The 17,896-nt window shown below is 35.4% G+C and overlaps 3 protein-coding genes and 1 long non-coding RNA gene across 4 annotated transcripts in view; 2 read left to right on the top strand and 2 right to left on the bottom strand.

The window, feature by feature from the left end:
* Positions 1–3,509, top strand: part of LOC117208604 — a 26,618-nt gene extending 23,109 nt beyond the window's left edge. Inside the window, exons 5-8 of the mRNA XM_033449848.1 lie at positions 1,027–1,165; positions 1,239–1,417; positions 2,927–3,127; positions 3,211–3,509. Coding sequence (XP_033305739.1) covers positions 1,027–1,165; positions 1,239–1,417; positions 2,927–3,127; positions 3,211–3,221 — 530 coding nt within the window. The 3' untranslated portion in view covers positions 3,222–3,509. The remainder of the gene's footprint in view (positions 1–1,026; positions 1,166–1,238; positions 1,418–2,926; positions 3,128–3,210) is intronic.
* On the top strand, positions 189–16,431 carry LOC117208609 (polyubiquitin). Its single transcript, XM_033449857.1, has 4 exons — positions 189–236; positions 13,132–13,923; positions 14,717–14,729; positions 15,485–16,431. The coding sequence occupies exons 2-4, from the start codon at positions 13,150–13,152 to the stop codon at positions 16,201–16,203; spliced, it is 1,506 nt and encodes a 501-aa protein (XP_033305748.1). The 5' UTR covers positions 189–236; positions 13,132–13,149; the 3' UTR covers positions 16,204–16,431.
* LOC117208610 lies at positions 3,568–3,872 on the bottom strand. The gene is made up of 2 exons (XR_004487739.1): positions 3,795–3,872; positions 3,568–3,706 (listed from the first exon to the last, which is right to left on the bottom strand). It is a non-coding gene; the product is annotated as an uncharacterized LOC117208610 (long non-coding RNA).
* LOC117208559 (E3 ubiquitin-protein ligase XIAP-like) lies at positions 4,357–6,230 on the bottom strand. Its single transcript, XM_033449780.1, has 5 exons — positions 6,079–6,230; positions 5,935–5,989; positions 4,849–5,856; positions 4,666–4,750; positions 4,357–4,547 (listed from the first exon to the last, which is right to left on the bottom strand). Exons 1-5 carry the CDS (start codon positions 6,228–6,230, stop codon positions 4,357–4,359), a joined length of 1,491 nt encoding a protein of 496 aa, XP_033305671.1.
* Positions 16,432–17,896: the final 1,465 nt, after the last annotated feature.

Consider the following 17,896-nt stretch of genomic DNA (forward strand, 5'->3'; position numbering starts at 1 on the left):
ACATCAAAATCTTTACTTCCCGCCAAACGCGGCCGTAATACCTAACTGCAATGTTTCAGTGTAGGGAATTTAGAATCTATAAATTGGCAAATATGTCTATACGCACGTGTTGACATTATTTGACATCCTCTATCGTGAATTGTCCTTCGAAAGCTTTTGTATATTGTTTTATCAACAAAATTTAGATTGTCTTGTGTGAAACTATCTACCCTATTCTATAAATTATTTCAAGAAATGTAAGTAGAACAGCTGTTTCTTGTTTAATGTATCATATGAAAATATATAATATCGTTATATCAGTAAATTCGTTATTTCCGTTGGTTTGTAGGCATGTCTGTTTTTGGATTGACAGCTGCAATAAATAAAGATATGTTTGAAACTATATATGAAGCATGTCCATCAGCACTATTGAATTCTCTAAATGATGATGTTACACCACTTTGCATTGCTGCTATGACAGGTGATAAAAATTTATTTTTCAGACTAGTAGAAGTAGGATTTAATGTTTCAAAAAATAGTAAGATATTACATTTTGTTTGAAATTGATACGATTACGATGCATAATACTGCTGGTAGAGTTTTTATTCAGTTTTACCATTAATTTTTAAATAGATGACTATACTTATAGTACGATGAAGCAGTCGATAGTACCAGAAATAAAAAACTTGGCAAAATATTTGAACACAGAAGATTATTGGAATGGTAACTCAGGTAACATTCTTATAGAAAAGGAACCAGATAACAAGGACTGTTTAAGTCTTTCCAAACTAGTGAACGAAAATAATAGTAATAAGTCTCCTTTAATTGTTCATAAGATACCGTTAGTTACATTTGATACTACAATGTGCAATAATGTCATCTGTAACAACAATGTCATAAAAGATCCAAATAAGCTTTCAAAACCTTGTGCATTAAGTTTAGAGACAATACATTCAGAAATGAATTCGTTCAGAGTTGTTTAATTTCACTCACATTGTCTTGCAATCTGAACAAACTATATTTATATATATATATATTTTACACAAAATAAACATAATGAGGAAGTTAATTTGAATATAAAAGATGAAACAAAAGATAAACAGTTATTTGTAAATGAAGATGAAGATGAAGTAATGCCAACTTGTTCAAAAAGTGGAAAGAATGTAAGCGAATTACCCTTGCAGAGGTATATTAGTTATTGTTCTATATTATATACAGAATAAGTATGATATTTTAATTTAACTGTATTGTTTGCAAAGATTACAGTCCATTCGTCCGCAAGATTTAAATATTCAACGCAAAGAAGATGTGCCTGCATTTAGTCCATTGCGCCAACAAAATATTCTTCCAAATATGTATGATGAAAATGTATTTGAAGAAAATACTCCAACACCACCACGTTACAGGACACCTCCAAGAGGAGTAATTTTAACACTAGGTTTACAGGCGTTTCGTATATACCTATCTCTATGAGCATCCGTCAAATTGACGGGTAAACGAAAATACACATTTTTCTTTAAAAAACCGATTTATTCAAATTAAATCTGAAAGGAGCAATATTAGGCTTCACGTTTAAATAAATTATTAATAAATATAAAGTCTTTTTTTTAAATTATCACTAAAAAACTAACAATAACATTAACACTAGGTTTGCGGGAATTTGACGGATTTTGTACTTCGAAATGAAATATCTCAAGAACCATAGCATTAATTTTAACCATTTTGCATTTTCCGAAATATGGAACAGGTTTATAAGTAATAGATGAGCAATTATTTCCAACGAAAGCCCGGTGCAGATTTACACAATATATGCCGAATAAGCCTCATAAATTTGGCATTAAATGTTGGTTAGCAGTTGATATCCAAACAAAGTATATTTTGGATGGTTTCCCTTATATGGGGAAAGATGAAACTCGATGCTCAATAGCGTTGAGTGAGTTTAGTGAGTGAGCTAAAATTAGCCGAACCATATTTACAACGAGGCAGAAATATAACGACAGACCATTTCTTTGCAAGCATCCCGTTAGCTACAAAATTGCTAGCATAAAAAACAACTTTGGTTGGGACCATCCGGTCGAATAAAAGAGAACTGGCAAAACCAGCGAAGGAAAAAAAGGACAAGATAACTTTGTTTTCCTCAGATTTATATAAATCAGAAAGTTGCACACTTACCGTGTATAAAAGTAAACCTAAAGTAAAAGTCCTCCTTTTAAGCACAAAACATACAGGTGTACGAATAGAAGATAATTATAAACGTGTTCCAGAAACCATTGCTTTTTACAATAAAACAAAGTTTGGTGTGGACGTCGTTGACCACATGGCACGCAAATATAGTGTGAAAGTAGAGGGTTTCCGATGGTCCCTTCAAGTCTTTTTCAATATTTTGGATTTGGCAGCGATAAACGGGTGGATATTATATAAAGAGTGCACCAGATCGAAATTATTCAGAAAGGAATTCATATTTTGTTTAGCCGTGGAATTAGCTGGAGAAAACAAGGAGAACATTTGCCAAAGATCAGACGCTTCGTTTCTGTCACCTTCAAAGTCAGAAGCGCGAAAAAGTTGCCAAGTGGGTTATTGCAAAAAAATAGAAGTAGTAATTATTGTATATATTGCAAAAAGACTGTATGCGGAAAATGCACAAACAACATTCAGTATATTTGAAAAAAATGTGCTCAATAGATATGATTACCCTGTACCGTTAATGTTATTATTACCTTTTTAGTGATAATTTAAAAAAAAACTTTATTTATTAATAATTTATTTAAATGTGAAGCCTAATATTGTTCCTTTCAGACTTAATTTCAATAAATCGATGTTTTAGAGAAGAATGCATATTTTCGTTTACCCGTCAATTTGACGGGTCCCGTAGGGATAGGTATACTACATACAGATTTCAAAAATTAGGAAGCCTAGGAAAAAATAATTTTTTGTGTAAATTCTTTAGATGAAATGATTAATTTACGATGCAAAATGGTTAAAATTGGTGCTATGGTTTTTGAGATATCTCATTTCGAAGTTCGAAATCCGTCAAATCGACGGGTGCTTACGGGACCGTCTAGTGTTAAATTCCGAAGAAGCAAAAATGTTTGTTTTACTAAAACATTACGGATTAGGTCAATACCTGCCTATATTTCTCGAACAAAAAGTATATATATTATAAAATTATGTCTGTTATATATATATATGTATAAAATTTTATTACAAATTAATATTGTACATTTATTTCAGGTTGTCATTGATTTGTTTATGACGTTAACTAATTTAGATGTACGATTTAATTGAAATTGGTATAAAAAATGAAGCTGACAGAAAAGCTATATTAGAAGTGATAAATAGATCATAAAAAATCTGCGATACAAAACGAATTTATTACCTTTTATTAATTATATCTAATTACATATTATCATTTTATTTGTTATATACTAAAGCTGCTTTAATGTATAAACGTAAAAATATAATATGTTATGTTATAGCATATTAGTATTATTTTTTATACTAACTTAGTACCCTTAAGAACACATATGATACATTTCTATTTTTGCTTATAAAGATACATTTACATACGGAATGGCTGTAAAATTGTCGTATTCTTGATGTGCGATAATACTTTATTAATAAGTACACTTTTCTTTCCTTTAGAATTATGTGGAATTGAACGCTCTTTTAGCCAATCACTCAATTCACTATTCTTCATTTGATCCAACCGATTCATTTTTACCATTGTCTGCACAATATTGTTTTGATCTTATTTAATAATTATATGTAATTTTAACTTAATCATACGGAATTTAGGAACATAAGTGCGTGTATACCAGTGCAGATGAGCTGCTATCTTTATCAGATTTAGCCTTTGATAGTTTCTCCTTCAGTGTTAAATGCTTTTGTCTTTGATCTTTTTCCTGCAGTAGCTACTTTTAAATAAAGAAGATTGAACGCAAAGCATAAACAATGAAGGTATAAATAAAAGAAAAAGTAAGCTATGATTTTTGTGAGTTGAAATATATATATATTTTTTACTAACAATAAGGAGAATAAAACAAAGAACAATTAGTTAGATGCAGAAAAAGTTACCTATATTCAGATAAAATAAGATACATAATACAAATTAATGTTTACCTAAGTAACACTTAAAATACAAAAAAAGCCAAAAATATACAGAAAAAATGTATTTGATTAGTTTAATATTATGTTTCAGTTTACTAATTACTGTAGAAATAGTACTAAAAATAAAATATTTTATCATTTCCTAACATATACACTTAGTTTAACGATACATTATACCAAACATGTTAATGTGTGTATGTCATTTTTACAAAATTATAAAGATAATTTATTCGAGAGATATAAATAAGCTAATTTACACATGTGCATGCATTATGTCCAAAATATACGTCTAATGGCTTTAATATTATTTCCGCAAATTATGCATTTTTTGAAAGCAAGTGAACAATACTGGCAAGTTGCTAAATGCCCACAAGGTAAAAAAATAATCGTCGATTCCTGTTCCATGCAAACTTTACACGAACGAGCATCTTTCAATGCCTGATTTTCTTCTTCCAGGGAAGCTAAAACAGTAAACAGTATATTTAAATATAATACATAATAAAATTGATTATATGTATACGGATTTCATACAAATTAACGAATTTGTGATTAATCTATGTTTTTATTTCAATTACTTACCAATTTTCTCTTGGAGGGTCATTTCATTACTATCATTTTCACTATTGGATCTCTCCGGATTCCCATCTGCAATTTCTATCGGTGCCTGAAATAATTATAATGTACATAAGTATATATTGGAATTATTAATTATACACATTGTTAATTATATATATTGTTCAGGATTTAAGTTTTTGTACTTACTTCTGCAGGAGTTTCATATATCTTAAAGCCTATTACTTTATTAACATATTCCCAGCCCCGTACTGTTAATAAATAACAACAGTTGGGAGACAAAATTGCATGCTCTTCCCATGGATCTTCATTTCTCCAACCAGCTTTCATACTTCCACAATGGAAACAGATAGTGAAATCATATACTCCGGTGTAGTAGAAGCCTGCATCGGCTAATTCTTCACTTGACGGTTTCGTATATGTAGGCCATGTTTCGAATGAATTTAGTCTGGATTCGTAAGTAACATATTCCAAACTTTTAGCTTTCCTAACATTTTGTAGTCCCAAACGGCTAAGTTCATATGCCGTTGGGTGCTTTAAATGTAAAAATTGATGGTCATTAAAATCAAATGACTCATGATATTGTAAACCATAACGACAAGTTATATTGCTATTTCTTCGTTCTGTCTGTAGAACTTTATCAGGATCTACTCCAATTGGTACATTATCACAATGTTCATTGCGGATAAATCTGCACTCTGGAGAACACGTCTCATGAATCTGCATTGGAATATCACCGTCTGACCAGTCATGTATCATCACTTGACATTCAAAGCATCTCACTATATCTATTTCACCCGTATAATAGAATCCTGCAGCTGCAAGACTGACAGGGTCAACGGAAATTTTAGGCCAACTTCGAAAACTCCAACGTCTACTTGCTTCAAAACGATAATCATCGTTATTTTCTTCGATGCCATGTGAGGTGGACGGAACCGGCGACATTGATACCGGCGACATTGATACCGTCGACTGTATCGGTGATGTTGAATCAATCACACTTGCTGAAGATCCCGATGGTACGGCAAACTCATCCGCCGATATTGAATCAACCGGCAAAGTTGAATGATCATCTTGGCCAGCAGGAGGAGATTCTGTCCCATGTCTCATTAAGAATTCGAAGTAATTCATAGTAGACATTTTATTGCACCTTAATGCACCTTCGAACCCATTTAAAAGAAAAAGAAATTGAAATATCTACTAATTGGAAATGACTTAAGAAATATTGTACGTGTACAATTGATCAAACAGAAATATATTACAGACAAAACTTACGAATATCAGATGTTGACGTTCCGCTTCAACAGCACCCCAACTCTTCAAATGGAATCTTGACAAATATTTAATATCTTAGTCTTGTATATTTTATATTTTTCGATTTACTAAAACTGCGCAATCGTACGAACGAGCCACACAAACTCTTCGACCATCAGTCTAATACTGAATCTTGCTGCTGGCATGTACCGGGAAGCTACTACCTGTTTTTTACAAATCTTATCCCTACCCACAGTAGCCGGCAGCAATAGACTCCTCCAATGCACTACAAGGCATCCACTGTGCAGAGTGGGCATCTTGTCGACCAATCAAATTTCACCGATGCTCCGCCCCTTACTGAACTGTACTGCACTGTGTAAAATAAAGGAGGCTCGCTAGGTACAGCGTGAAAGTATATCTCTTATTTACTCAGCTCCGAAAATTATGCCGCTTTTGAAGGAATTCTTATTCCATCCATTTTTACTTGGCAATATTAACACGTTGTTTAAAATATCAGTAAAAACTGCTGCGCAGTCTAGAGAGTCAAAGAGAACGACAAAAAATTACGATATATTATTAACAGATATAATAAAAGAGAAAATGACAATAGATGCTTGCTAAGATGTTCTAATCGAGTTTTCGTAATATCTCTAGTTTGACATCGTCTTCCTACAATTCTTACCGGAATTTCCATAACGTTCTGCTTCAGATTTGCAATATTCGGAAACTCCTAATCCGTTCATTACTTCGGTTCAAGTGACCATAGTCCTAATCCGACATTTACTTCCTGAGTATAATATATGGGTATGGGTGTAATATTTGGTAGAAGGACAATTGCTGTCGTAAACAGTATAGTCTAAAGTCCTAGGAAACCGTTATTTTATGGCATCCTACACCGGGGCGTATACCCTGCCCCGGTACTAGTCATCGCGGATTATAATAAAATTATTTTTACAAGTAAGTACGCAGTTCTTCAATATGTGAAACAACTCACACAGGGTTTATGCAGGAAAATTCAACCGTTTGTAACATTTTATAAATTTATTTTGTGATAAAGTTCTCTCGCGATGCGAATAGTAAAACGCTGTAGCATTATGTTATATTACATTATACATATTATATCATATTATATATGTCGGAGAGGGGAGGACAGCGGGACTTTCCGTCGGGAATGCTGGGAAAAACCTTCCATCACCATGGTCAAGATTTTAATGTTTAAGCCATAAAAATAAGGAAAACAACTTTTAATGTTCCAATCTGGCGTTACGACGATGGGTTCAGGTTTAAGGTGACATAACGGGTCACCAGACGTAGCCACGGTCACGGGAGGGCCGCGTACCTGACAGAGGTACAGAATGATTTGATGACTCTCCTTAAGAACAAGGATTGACCCGAGGAGCGGGGACAGGAGTATATAAGGGTAGGTTCATCTGGATTGAGAGAATTTTTAGTTAGTCGTTGAGCGAATTGCCGAGTAAGTCACGTTGATACTGATCATCCCGTGGACCGTGGATTCGTTATCGAACCTGGGTTCGTTGTCACCATCGTTTCGGACATCCTATTGCCGTTACTCAGAGCCTCTTGTAGTGCCCGTATTCGCACTGATAAATACTAACCACATCCACGACGGTAAAGTAAGTAAAGGTTCATAGAACACCCCAAAATGCCAACCTGACTCCGACATCAGAAGTGGGATCAGTGCTGGTTATAACACTGCAAGTGCTTACGACCGATTCCGCTGCATGATGCGCAGCTGTCAATTTGATTACAGAGAAAAATCCTTAGAAAGCAGTGCCCTGAATACAATTCTCAATAACGAGCGTCGAATCGATTTCTACATAGTGGAAGCATCAACTGGTGGATCAAGTCATCCGGGTGAGTCGTTTCCATTTTACCCCGATTTTTGGGAGCCGAGTGTTCGCTGATTAAAGAATCCGTGGTCTTGAGATTTTCTGGCAAAAGAACGATCTGTAGAGGGTGGAGTCGAGTCCGTGATGATTGCGGCTGGTGGCTGTAGATGTCGCTGCTGAGGGTACTGCTATGTTTTCTTCCTATTTAGAATCGTGGAATAAAAATCGGACTTCGGTCGCCGGGATTCGATCCCGCGTTAGTTGTTTATGTCGAGTAGTGGTATTTGTGCTACAGAATAGCCTCGCTATGTGTAAGACAAATAATTAATGCTTGTAATAAAACCGCCGAAGACGAGATCGATGTTAACGAAGTTGACAATGGCGTACGTGGTAGAGATAAAAGTCGATTAATCTTCCTTTGAGAAGATCCAAAGATTCATTCGTTACGGGCTTCCTACGTACTCGCGTAAATACAGGCCAGTTAGAAATACAATCAATTGATCCTAACATTACCGTGCAAGGAACCCTAATAGACTTCGCGAGGAAGAGCACAGAATAGTACGTGAGAGGATAAGCGAATTAACCAGAGCCAAAAATCACGGGGCCTGGTAATCCACCGTTCGCGAGCCCCATGTTACTCGTGAAGACGAACGACGGTTCGGACAGATGATTGGTAGATTTTCGAGAACTAAATAAAAATACGGTCGCGGACCGGTATCCTTTACCCCTTATTGCGAATCAAGTCGCGAGATTGCGAAAGCAAGATGTTTTATTGGTCTGGACATGGCCAGCGGGTTTCGCCAAATCCTTATTCATTCTAATTCTAGGAAGTATACAGCATTGGCTACCCTCGTAGGACGATTTGGACGATAAATTGTTGTTTTCTTCAAATTCTGTTGTGTCTTTGTTCGGTCCACTCGACGTCTTTTATTTGCATAACATGGTTGCGTGCGCGCCTAGTGTTTCTTTCGGAATCGATATTACGCTGACTCCATCGAAAACAGGGATTTTGCATTTTTGACAACCCTAATAATTTTACAACTAATACTTATCTGAATATTCTAATTTCTTCCTGGCTGCCATTCTTTTTAAACCATCAAAGCGTTTACCATAGAAATCCTCAGAAGGAGTCGCATGCCAAGTTTTCTGTACCATTTGACCCTTTTCTAATTGTGGTGACATAAGAAACCACTTGATCGAAGTGATCTGTACCACACTTTCCTTCGTTGTATTCGGCAGCGGCTGGTGGTTTTGGTGTTGCGAATAAACGAAACGAGAGGTGATCCTTGAGAACACGTATGGCAGCCAACGTGTCATTCGCACGTTGTTGTCTATTTGGACGACGTTCTAATCATTGCCCACTCCATGGATCAAGCTCTAGAAAGATCGTACACCGTACTAAATACCCTCGTAAATGCCGCAGTTTCTTCTAATTTTTCTAAATGCTCCGTCCCAAACACATCGGTACTCTATTTGGGACATGCAATTCATAGCGGAGAAGTTCGACCCAATCCGGGTAAAATACAAACCTTGAGTTCTTTATCGGAACCAACGACCGTCACACAGCATAGACAGCTCCTAGGTCTAGCCTTTTTATTTCCGAAAATTCGTCCCTAAATCTTCACAGGTAATGAAACCCATGTATGCACTTACCCCCGGTAAGAAAAACAGAACTTGGAGGGATAGGCATGAAAAATAAGGCAAAAGGTAACTTCTGTCCTGACCGACGCGCCGGTGTTAATGGTATTTGAGCCGAACGATCCGAGAGAACTCCAGACAGACGCTAGTTCGGATGGATATGGGGCTATTTTAATGCACAAGACGGAAGGTAACAATAGAGTAATAGAATATGACCGTATAAGAACTAGCCCTGCGGGATCAAAGTATCATTCATATGGACTACAGACGTTAGCAGTTGTTAAGCGCTATTAAACATTTCCGCTACTAATTACATGAAAGAGAATTTCTTGTTGTCACTGGTTGCAGTCCCGTGAAGGCACCTGATAATAAGGTGAAACTTACTTACAAATTAGTAATGTTGACATTGTGTATCGAGGAGGTAAATGAATGGCTCACGTAGATTTCTTCCCGCGGAATCCCATAGACATTGATCAAAGTCATAATCATAGTCAAAGTCAAGGAGAAGAAATTAATCTGACCGAGACCTCAGAAGATTGGCTGTTAACGGAATAACGTCGGGATCCTCAAATTTCAGAAATCGTCACTAAACTACAAAGTGATGAGCTCGCGGAAGATGTCGCAAATGCGTATGAATTACGATCTGGTACCCTTTATCGTAAAGGACAAAGAAAAGGCAGAACTCTTTCCTTGCCCATTGCCCCAAGAGGTTTTAGGTGGCCCGTCATTAACCATGTGCAACAGTCGATTATGCACTTAGATTGGGATAAAACGCTCGAGAAACTGTACGAGTATTACTGGTTCGAAGGAATGGCGAAACATGTTCGTAAATTCGTTGAGAACTGTCATGCTCGCCGAGTTTCGAGGGCTAGTTCAGGTAAAATACTAGCTGAACTACATCCTATTCCTAAGACCAGCATATCTTGGCATTCCGTTCGCGTGGATCTAACGGGCAAACTAAGCAGTAAAAGTGATTCGAAAAAATATGTCACTGCTTTGGTCAACAGCTTCACTAAATTCGCACATCTGCATCATACTCGTAAAGTAGATTCCCTTAGTACCGTTAAAGTACCTAAGTATGCTACATTTTTATTCGGCAGTCCCTGCCGGATAATAACAGATCAAGGAAGATGTTTTACGGGCAAAGAATTTCATGAATTTTTGTCAAGGTAGACACATTAAACTCCACTTAATAGCAACCGGTGCGAGTAGGGCCAATGGACAGGTAGAGCGTATGATGCACACGCCAAAAAGTATGTTTACAACGGTAGAAACGACTGGGCGATCGTGGCTAGACGCGATCGGCAAAATACAGTTGGCTTTGAATTGCACCACCAACCGCGCGATTAAATCGAGTCCATCGGAACCATTTATTGGTAGGACAGCAAAGACCTTATGACGCATTGATACCCGATAATATCGAAGAGAGAGAAGTAGATATCTTTGATGTAAGACAACAGGCAATAGAGAACCTAGAAATTTGTGCTAGGTACGATAAAGGTGGATTTGACAAAACTAAAGCTAAAGTAGTTAGGTTTAATCCTGGTGATTCTGCATTACGCGAAAGCGAGGAAATAAAATCAAACTAAATTAAATCCAAAATTCAAGGGCCCCTTTGTAATAACAGAAATCTTGGAAGGGGATAGGTACGGGTTGAAAACGGTAGGTGGTAAACGATCCTCTAAATATAGTCATGACAGGTTGCGAAAAATGTCAAATAGCTGTATCCCAGCGGAATTGGACGTCTGTACCGATGGCGAGAACAGTGACCATGGCGATATGAGTACCCCGATCTCGGAGGATCAGAAACACGACACCGCCCCCCCCCCCTAGCAGAATAACACAGGAAAGCTCCTGGTGGCCGTGTGGTACACCCCATTTGTGAGGGACTCCACACGAGTTCGGCGCAATAATACAGGAAAGCTCAAGGTGGCCTTGTGATACACTCCATTTAGGAGGGACCCCACACGAGCTCCGGGCAATAATACAGGAAAGCTCAAGGTGGCCGTGTGGTACACCCCATTTGTGAGGGACTCCACACGAGCTCGGGGCAATAACATAAGAAAGGCCAGGAAGGCCGAGCAACGGGTTAAACGTACCATCGGGCGGTCGTGCGATCCAGAAAACGAGACTCACGTGGGTGCGAAATGAAAAATGGTCCATCATGTCATTGCGACCAGACTAACAACCTGCAGGATACAACTGGCATTTGAATACCAATCATGACGCCATTAATTTGTCTCTCTTATTCCTCTTGTTACCAAACCGCGAACAAAATTTGCTATTAAACCGGACCCTTGATTTAGTTCAGTTGTAAATAACGTTATTTGTACCGAATCTAATATTGGAAGAACTCAATACTTTAGTTTCACACGGGGACGTGTGATAGTCAGGATGGCCGTGTCGGAGATGAAAGGACACCGGAGCCGTCCCTCTGGAACTTCGGGAAAATCCGTAAAATTGCAATTAAAGTTTACAGTCGTAATTAAACAATTTGCCGTCATCCTGCCCAATTGTACTTGTTTGCGATTTGTGATAATGAACTTGAGCTCAAGACGACCATCAGTCACCGAACGTAGCCGCGGTACGCGATACGGTAAGAGATACATGGAATATTGTTCCCCTTCTCTCTCTCTCTTCTATTTTCACTGTCTCTTATTAGAATTCTATGATGCATACCAGGGCCGGCGTGACTTTTTCTGGGGCCAACTTCAAAAATTTCGCGGGCTTGAATACACATTCAAATCCTACGTTTAAATTTTACAACGAGGAATTATTTATTTACAAATGCTGTTACGTATTATATATTTTTATAAGCAGTTTTTTAAACAAATCCAAGTAATATTTTTTCACATCCATAATTCGCTTTCGAGGGGCAAAATATTCAATGAAAGTACAAAATCTGCAATCATGTATGACTTTTGCAAAAGCTATTGATGTAGTTTAATTTCTCTAAAAGTACATTTCTCTGAAAGCGCCTGGATTTTTATCTAAAGTAGTTTCCAGAATATGAGGACTTTGTGGAGTTACACTGAACTTTGATGATTTTTGTCAGTCCTTTAAACTGAATCATCGCTACTAAAAAAATATTTTGCATCTGTTAATGGTATCATCATTCTGTAAAAAGTTAATCAAAATAGGTGTTTTTTAATTGGGTACTTTTCGTAGACCGCGGGGCCTTTCGAAACGCGAGCCCGGGTTCCGGCGAAAGCGCTGAACCTGTCTTGCGCCGGCCCTGATCCACGCAAGCCCACATCAAAATCTCTATTTTCCACCAAATGCGTCTGTAATACCTAACTACAACGTTTCAATGTAGGGAATTTAGAATCTATAATTTGACAAATATGTATATATGTACAAGTTGTACATTATTTAACATTATTTAGTGTAAATCACCCTTCGAATGTTTTTCTATAGTAGTTTATCAAAGAAACTTAAATCGACTTGTGTTGCAAATATCTATCTAATTTGTGTTGTAAATTACTTCAAAAAGTATAAATATAACAGCTGTTTCTTCCATATCTATGTAAAAAAATATTAGATGAGTTTTCAAATAATCGATATTCTGTGATGCCATCATTTTGTTTAACAAAATTTGATTAATGTTTTTATAAATTAAAAAGATATACAAAATGTTATGCTTACAAAATGTTTATTTTAGGATTTACTACCACAGCACATTTTTTTGTAATATTGTATATTAATACACTGTTTTTGTCTTTTTGTACAGTTCCCCAGATCTACCAACATGCAGATCTTCGTTAAGACCTTAACAGGGAAAACTATTACTCTTGAAGTTGAAGCTTCTGACACAATAGAGAATGTGAAAGCTAAGATCCAAGACAAAGAAGGTATTCCTCCAGACCAGCAGCGTTTGATCTTTGCTGGCAAACAACTAGAAGATGGAAGAACTCTTTCAGATTATAACATCCAGAAAGAGTCCACGCTCCATTTAGTGTTGAGACTTCGCGGAGGAATGCAGATCTTTGTCAAAACACTTACTGGTAAAACCATTACCTTGGAAGTAGAAGCTTCTGACACAATAGAGAATGTGAAAGCTAAGATCCAAGACAAAGAAGGTATTCCTCCAGACCAGCAGCGTTTGATCTTTGCTGGCAAACAACTAGAAGATGGAAGAACTCTTTCAGATTATAACATCCAGAAAGAGTCCACGCTCCATTTAGTGTTGAGACTTCGCGGAGGAATGCAGATCTTTGTCAAAACACTTACTGGTAAAACCATTACCTTGGAAGTAGAAGCTTCTGACACAATAGAGAATGTGAAGGCTAAGATCCAAGACAAAGAGGGTATTCCTCCAGACCAGCAGCGTTTGATCTTTGCTGGCAAACAACTAGAAGATGGAAGAACTCTTTCAGATTATAACATCCAAAAGGAGTCTACGCTACATTTGGTTTTAAGACTTCGAGGGAGAAACCACATTTACTCTATGGAGCACCATATTTCACATAAAGATTGGTTACTTCGATTTGTCATTGAAGATGCTAATCTTTCTAAGAACAAGGTGAACCTGTGCTGCAGTTAGTAACATAATAGAGTTGTGTCCTTAATCTGCCTTGATACAAAAGTCGATCGGCTGTGTTTAGTGAAATTGATAGTATTGATAGCTCCATTATATTACTCTTTTATGTATATTTCATATTTGCTACTACTTGCTATCACTATATGAGTCTATATTCTTTATTTATTCATGTGTAATGACAAGATTAGCAAGTTGTATTGACCCAATTATATGTAACTACATATTCTTGTAACGCATTTATGTTCATTAAACAATTATAAATACATTCTTGGCATAAATGGTTTGTCTGTATCACCTCTTATTTACTGTATCATAAAGTATATTTGAATATTGTTTATTGTGAACAAATTTTGATCTATAGTTTTTCAATTTACCATTGTATATTGGAATGTATAATTTGCGTTTGTATATTTCATTTGTAATGATTTTGGACAATTGGAAATGATATTTTTCGAAAATATGTATGTCTGTATGTGTGTGTATGAGATAGGTTCCCAATATGTAAGATTTGGAAAATTTTAAAAATATCTCAAATATATTTGTTTCATGACAAATATATCAAATTTAATTGCTTTCATGAATGTTAACTTTGGAACTTACTTAAACATTTAAATTTATTACATTCGCAATAACTTGTATACAAGATTTTTCTAAGAGAAGAAAAATTAATTTTACAATATTCAAATTTTTTTTATAGTTTTCTATCGCTTTAAGCTAGGGAATTTAAAACTTACGTTTAGTAATATCAGAGACATATGTGGTATTAAATACCTAGGATCTACATATATGTATGTTTTACGTCATTTCACGTCCCTTTCTCTGGCTTACTTTACTATATTGTCTACCAAAGACAACGTTCGTCGGAATCTGACTTTTTGAAGAACTTAACTTGCTTTAAGAATTATTTGGAAGCGTGTAAGTATATTGCATAGTTTTTTTTTGTAATTGTGCATAAGAATCTTAATAAGTTGTCAAATAATCAATATTTTTCAATTCCATTGTTAAGTCTTCATTTTGCATTTGCAGCATTTGAATTTATGAACATTTTCCTAAATCGGCTTCCAACTGCGTCATGTAACATCGATTACATTCCATTACATTACAAAAAACAGTTCATTTACAAATCTAATGCAAAAGCTTGTTCCTTTTATGACATATATATATATATATATATTATTCCAAGAATTCCATCCAATTAAGAGTTACATAGTGACATTCCACTTCTTGTATATTGTTCAATCTTTTTGCGACTTCGATTAAGACACCATTTTGATACATTATTAATCCACTACTTAGTGTTAACCAAATGTTTAATTTTAAATCATATTTTATTATTATACAAACAATGCAATATTTGAAGAGTAATATACAAATTCTTTAAGAAAATAACAATATTTCAATAGAGTAACATCATACAAAAAATATTTATTCTTTCCATCTTCCTTTAACAAACAAGAATTTAAATTTCTGTTACACCATTATCATCCCATGTCATTAATCTTGTGATGCTTATGTCTATTTTCTTCATTGTTTCTTTATATAGTTTTCAGATCTACCAACATGCAGATCTTCGTTAAAACGTTAACAGGAAAAACTATTACTCTTGAAGTTGAAGCTTCTGACACAATAGAGAATGTGAAAGCTAAGATCCAAGACAAAGAAGGTATTCCTCCAGACCAGCAGCGTTTGATCTTTGCTGGCAAACAACTAGAAGATGGAAGAACTCTTTCAGATTATAACATCCAGAAAGAGTCCACGCTCCATTTAGTGTTGAGACTTCGCGGAGGAATGCAAATCTTTGTCAAAACACTTACTGGTAAAACCATTACCTTGGAAGTAGAAGCTTCTGACACAATAGAGAATGTGAAGGCTAAGATCCAAGACAAAGAGGGTATTCCTCCAGACCAGCAGCGTTTGATCTTTGCTGGCAAACAGCTAGAAGATGGAAGAACTCTTTCGGATTATAACATCCAAAAGGAGTCTACACTCCATTTAGTGTTGAGACTTCGCGGAGGAATGCAGATCTTTGTAAAAACACTTACTGGAAAAACCATTACCTTGGAAGTTGAAGCATCTGACACAATAGAGAATGTTAAGGCTAAAATTCAGGACAAAGAGGGTATTCCTCCAGACCAGCAGCGTTTGATCTTTGCTGGCAAACAACTAGAAGATGGAAGAACTCTTTCAGATTATAACATCCAGAAAGAGTCCACACTCCATTTAGTGTTGAGACTTCGTGGAGGAAGTTCCAAGCTATTTTAAGAGTACAATCTATCGGAAATGTTTAGTAAAATTGGTAGTATTGATAGAGTTATTTTACTTTACTTTTTTTTATGCTTATTTCATATTTAGCACTGCTTCTATAAACTTATTAATGTGTAATATCAAAAAGGACAAATTGTAACTATGCAATTGCATATGTATATTTACACATTCTTGTAATGCAATTTTGTTCATTAAATATTTACTAATATATTTCTGGTATAGAGATATTTGTGTCTGTCCCTCCTTATTTAATGGAAATATTGATTCAAATATTATCTATTACTAATATTGTATTATATATTTTCTGGTCTAATACTGTATAAATCAATATTTATTTTGTTTTGTTACTTAATCTAACTTAACTTAATCTAACTAACTGTTACTTAATCTGTTAATATGTATTTTGTTTTGATACTTAATTTGCAATCTATGCTTTGATAGAATGTTACGTCCAAACGTTTTCTGCATATTTACATATTTTAAGTACGCATATTGAACAAATAATTGAAAAATTTTGCCTCGTTTTCCTTTAAATCGGTAAACATGGAACCAAATGCTGTTTCAAGAAGTCTGGCAAGAATAAAAGAATTTATCTGACATATATATATAAAATAACGCATATAAAGAAAGTATATTTTTCTATTGTTTTGGTAACAGGTTACCATATTCATGGCTGCCTTTGCAATTCAGCAAATTTACGATATGAAAGCGAACGCAAGACGTGGCGGAAAGTTAACACAAAACGCTCTAAATTCTTTTTATAAATTCTTTCCTTCCCTTTTCCTAAGTAAGTAGCAACAATAATTTATGACAATAGAATAGAATAGACGCCAAGTTCGGAGTCCTGTATTAGAGGCTAGGCATTACCGTAATGTATAAAACTCGTGATCACTTTCTCTTATAACAAATTGAATTACTTGGCGTGCGAAGCCGTTTCATACAAAAGAATATTTTTAAAAAGACGCGATTCCAGTACGTGTGTACACAGATTTATTTATCTCTTACGGCCGTTAACAAGATCGCATTCTTTTTAATTATCACAATGCAGCATGTATAATTAATGAAAGAAAATTTTCATTGTTGTTAAGGTAAGCTGTTGTTATTTAATCGTAAACGTGTCTTATTTCTCGCCGAAGAATATAAAGCACTGTTCATATTATTTCGTAAATAGCGGAAATTGTTTAATTAAATGACTATTGCTATACATATAGGATATAAATGGATTGCGGTATGATCGCAATGTGGAGGGATGAGTAAGTGCAAGAGCTTTTGCAAATCAAGTCCATTCTATGAATCCCTGGGGACTGCAACTACAATAAATATTATTATTATATACATATGTATGTTTTAAAATGTAATTGCGTATTTAATTTCATTAGTGGATTAACGCAGTTGTGTTCATGTAAGATATTACTCTGAATGCTGCGACCCTGTATGCATTTCTTTGTTTTCCTATTAAGAACAATACAGACGGACATACGATCGCAGCGGGATCGCTCAGCAAAATGTCACTCATGTGCATCGATGATTATTCGCTAACGACGATAACAAAAATTGTTTTCAACGATAAATCAATATCAAGAACGTCTAATTTCAATTACATACAATGAGCGAGCGAAATAACAATAAATTATATTTCATTCTTGCTTGCTACGCTCAACGATGATTAGTGATCATAATTAAATGTTCA

The sequence above is a fragment of the Bombus bifarius genome, unplaced genomic scaffold, assembly GCF_011952205.1.
Source record: "Bombus bifarius isolate JDL3187 unplaced genomic scaffold, Bbif_JDL3187 scf7180000008140, whole genome shotgun sequence".
Classification (NCBI taxonomy): domain Eukaryota; kingdom Metazoa; phylum Arthropoda; class Insecta; order Hymenoptera; family Apidae; genus Bombus; species Bombus bifarius.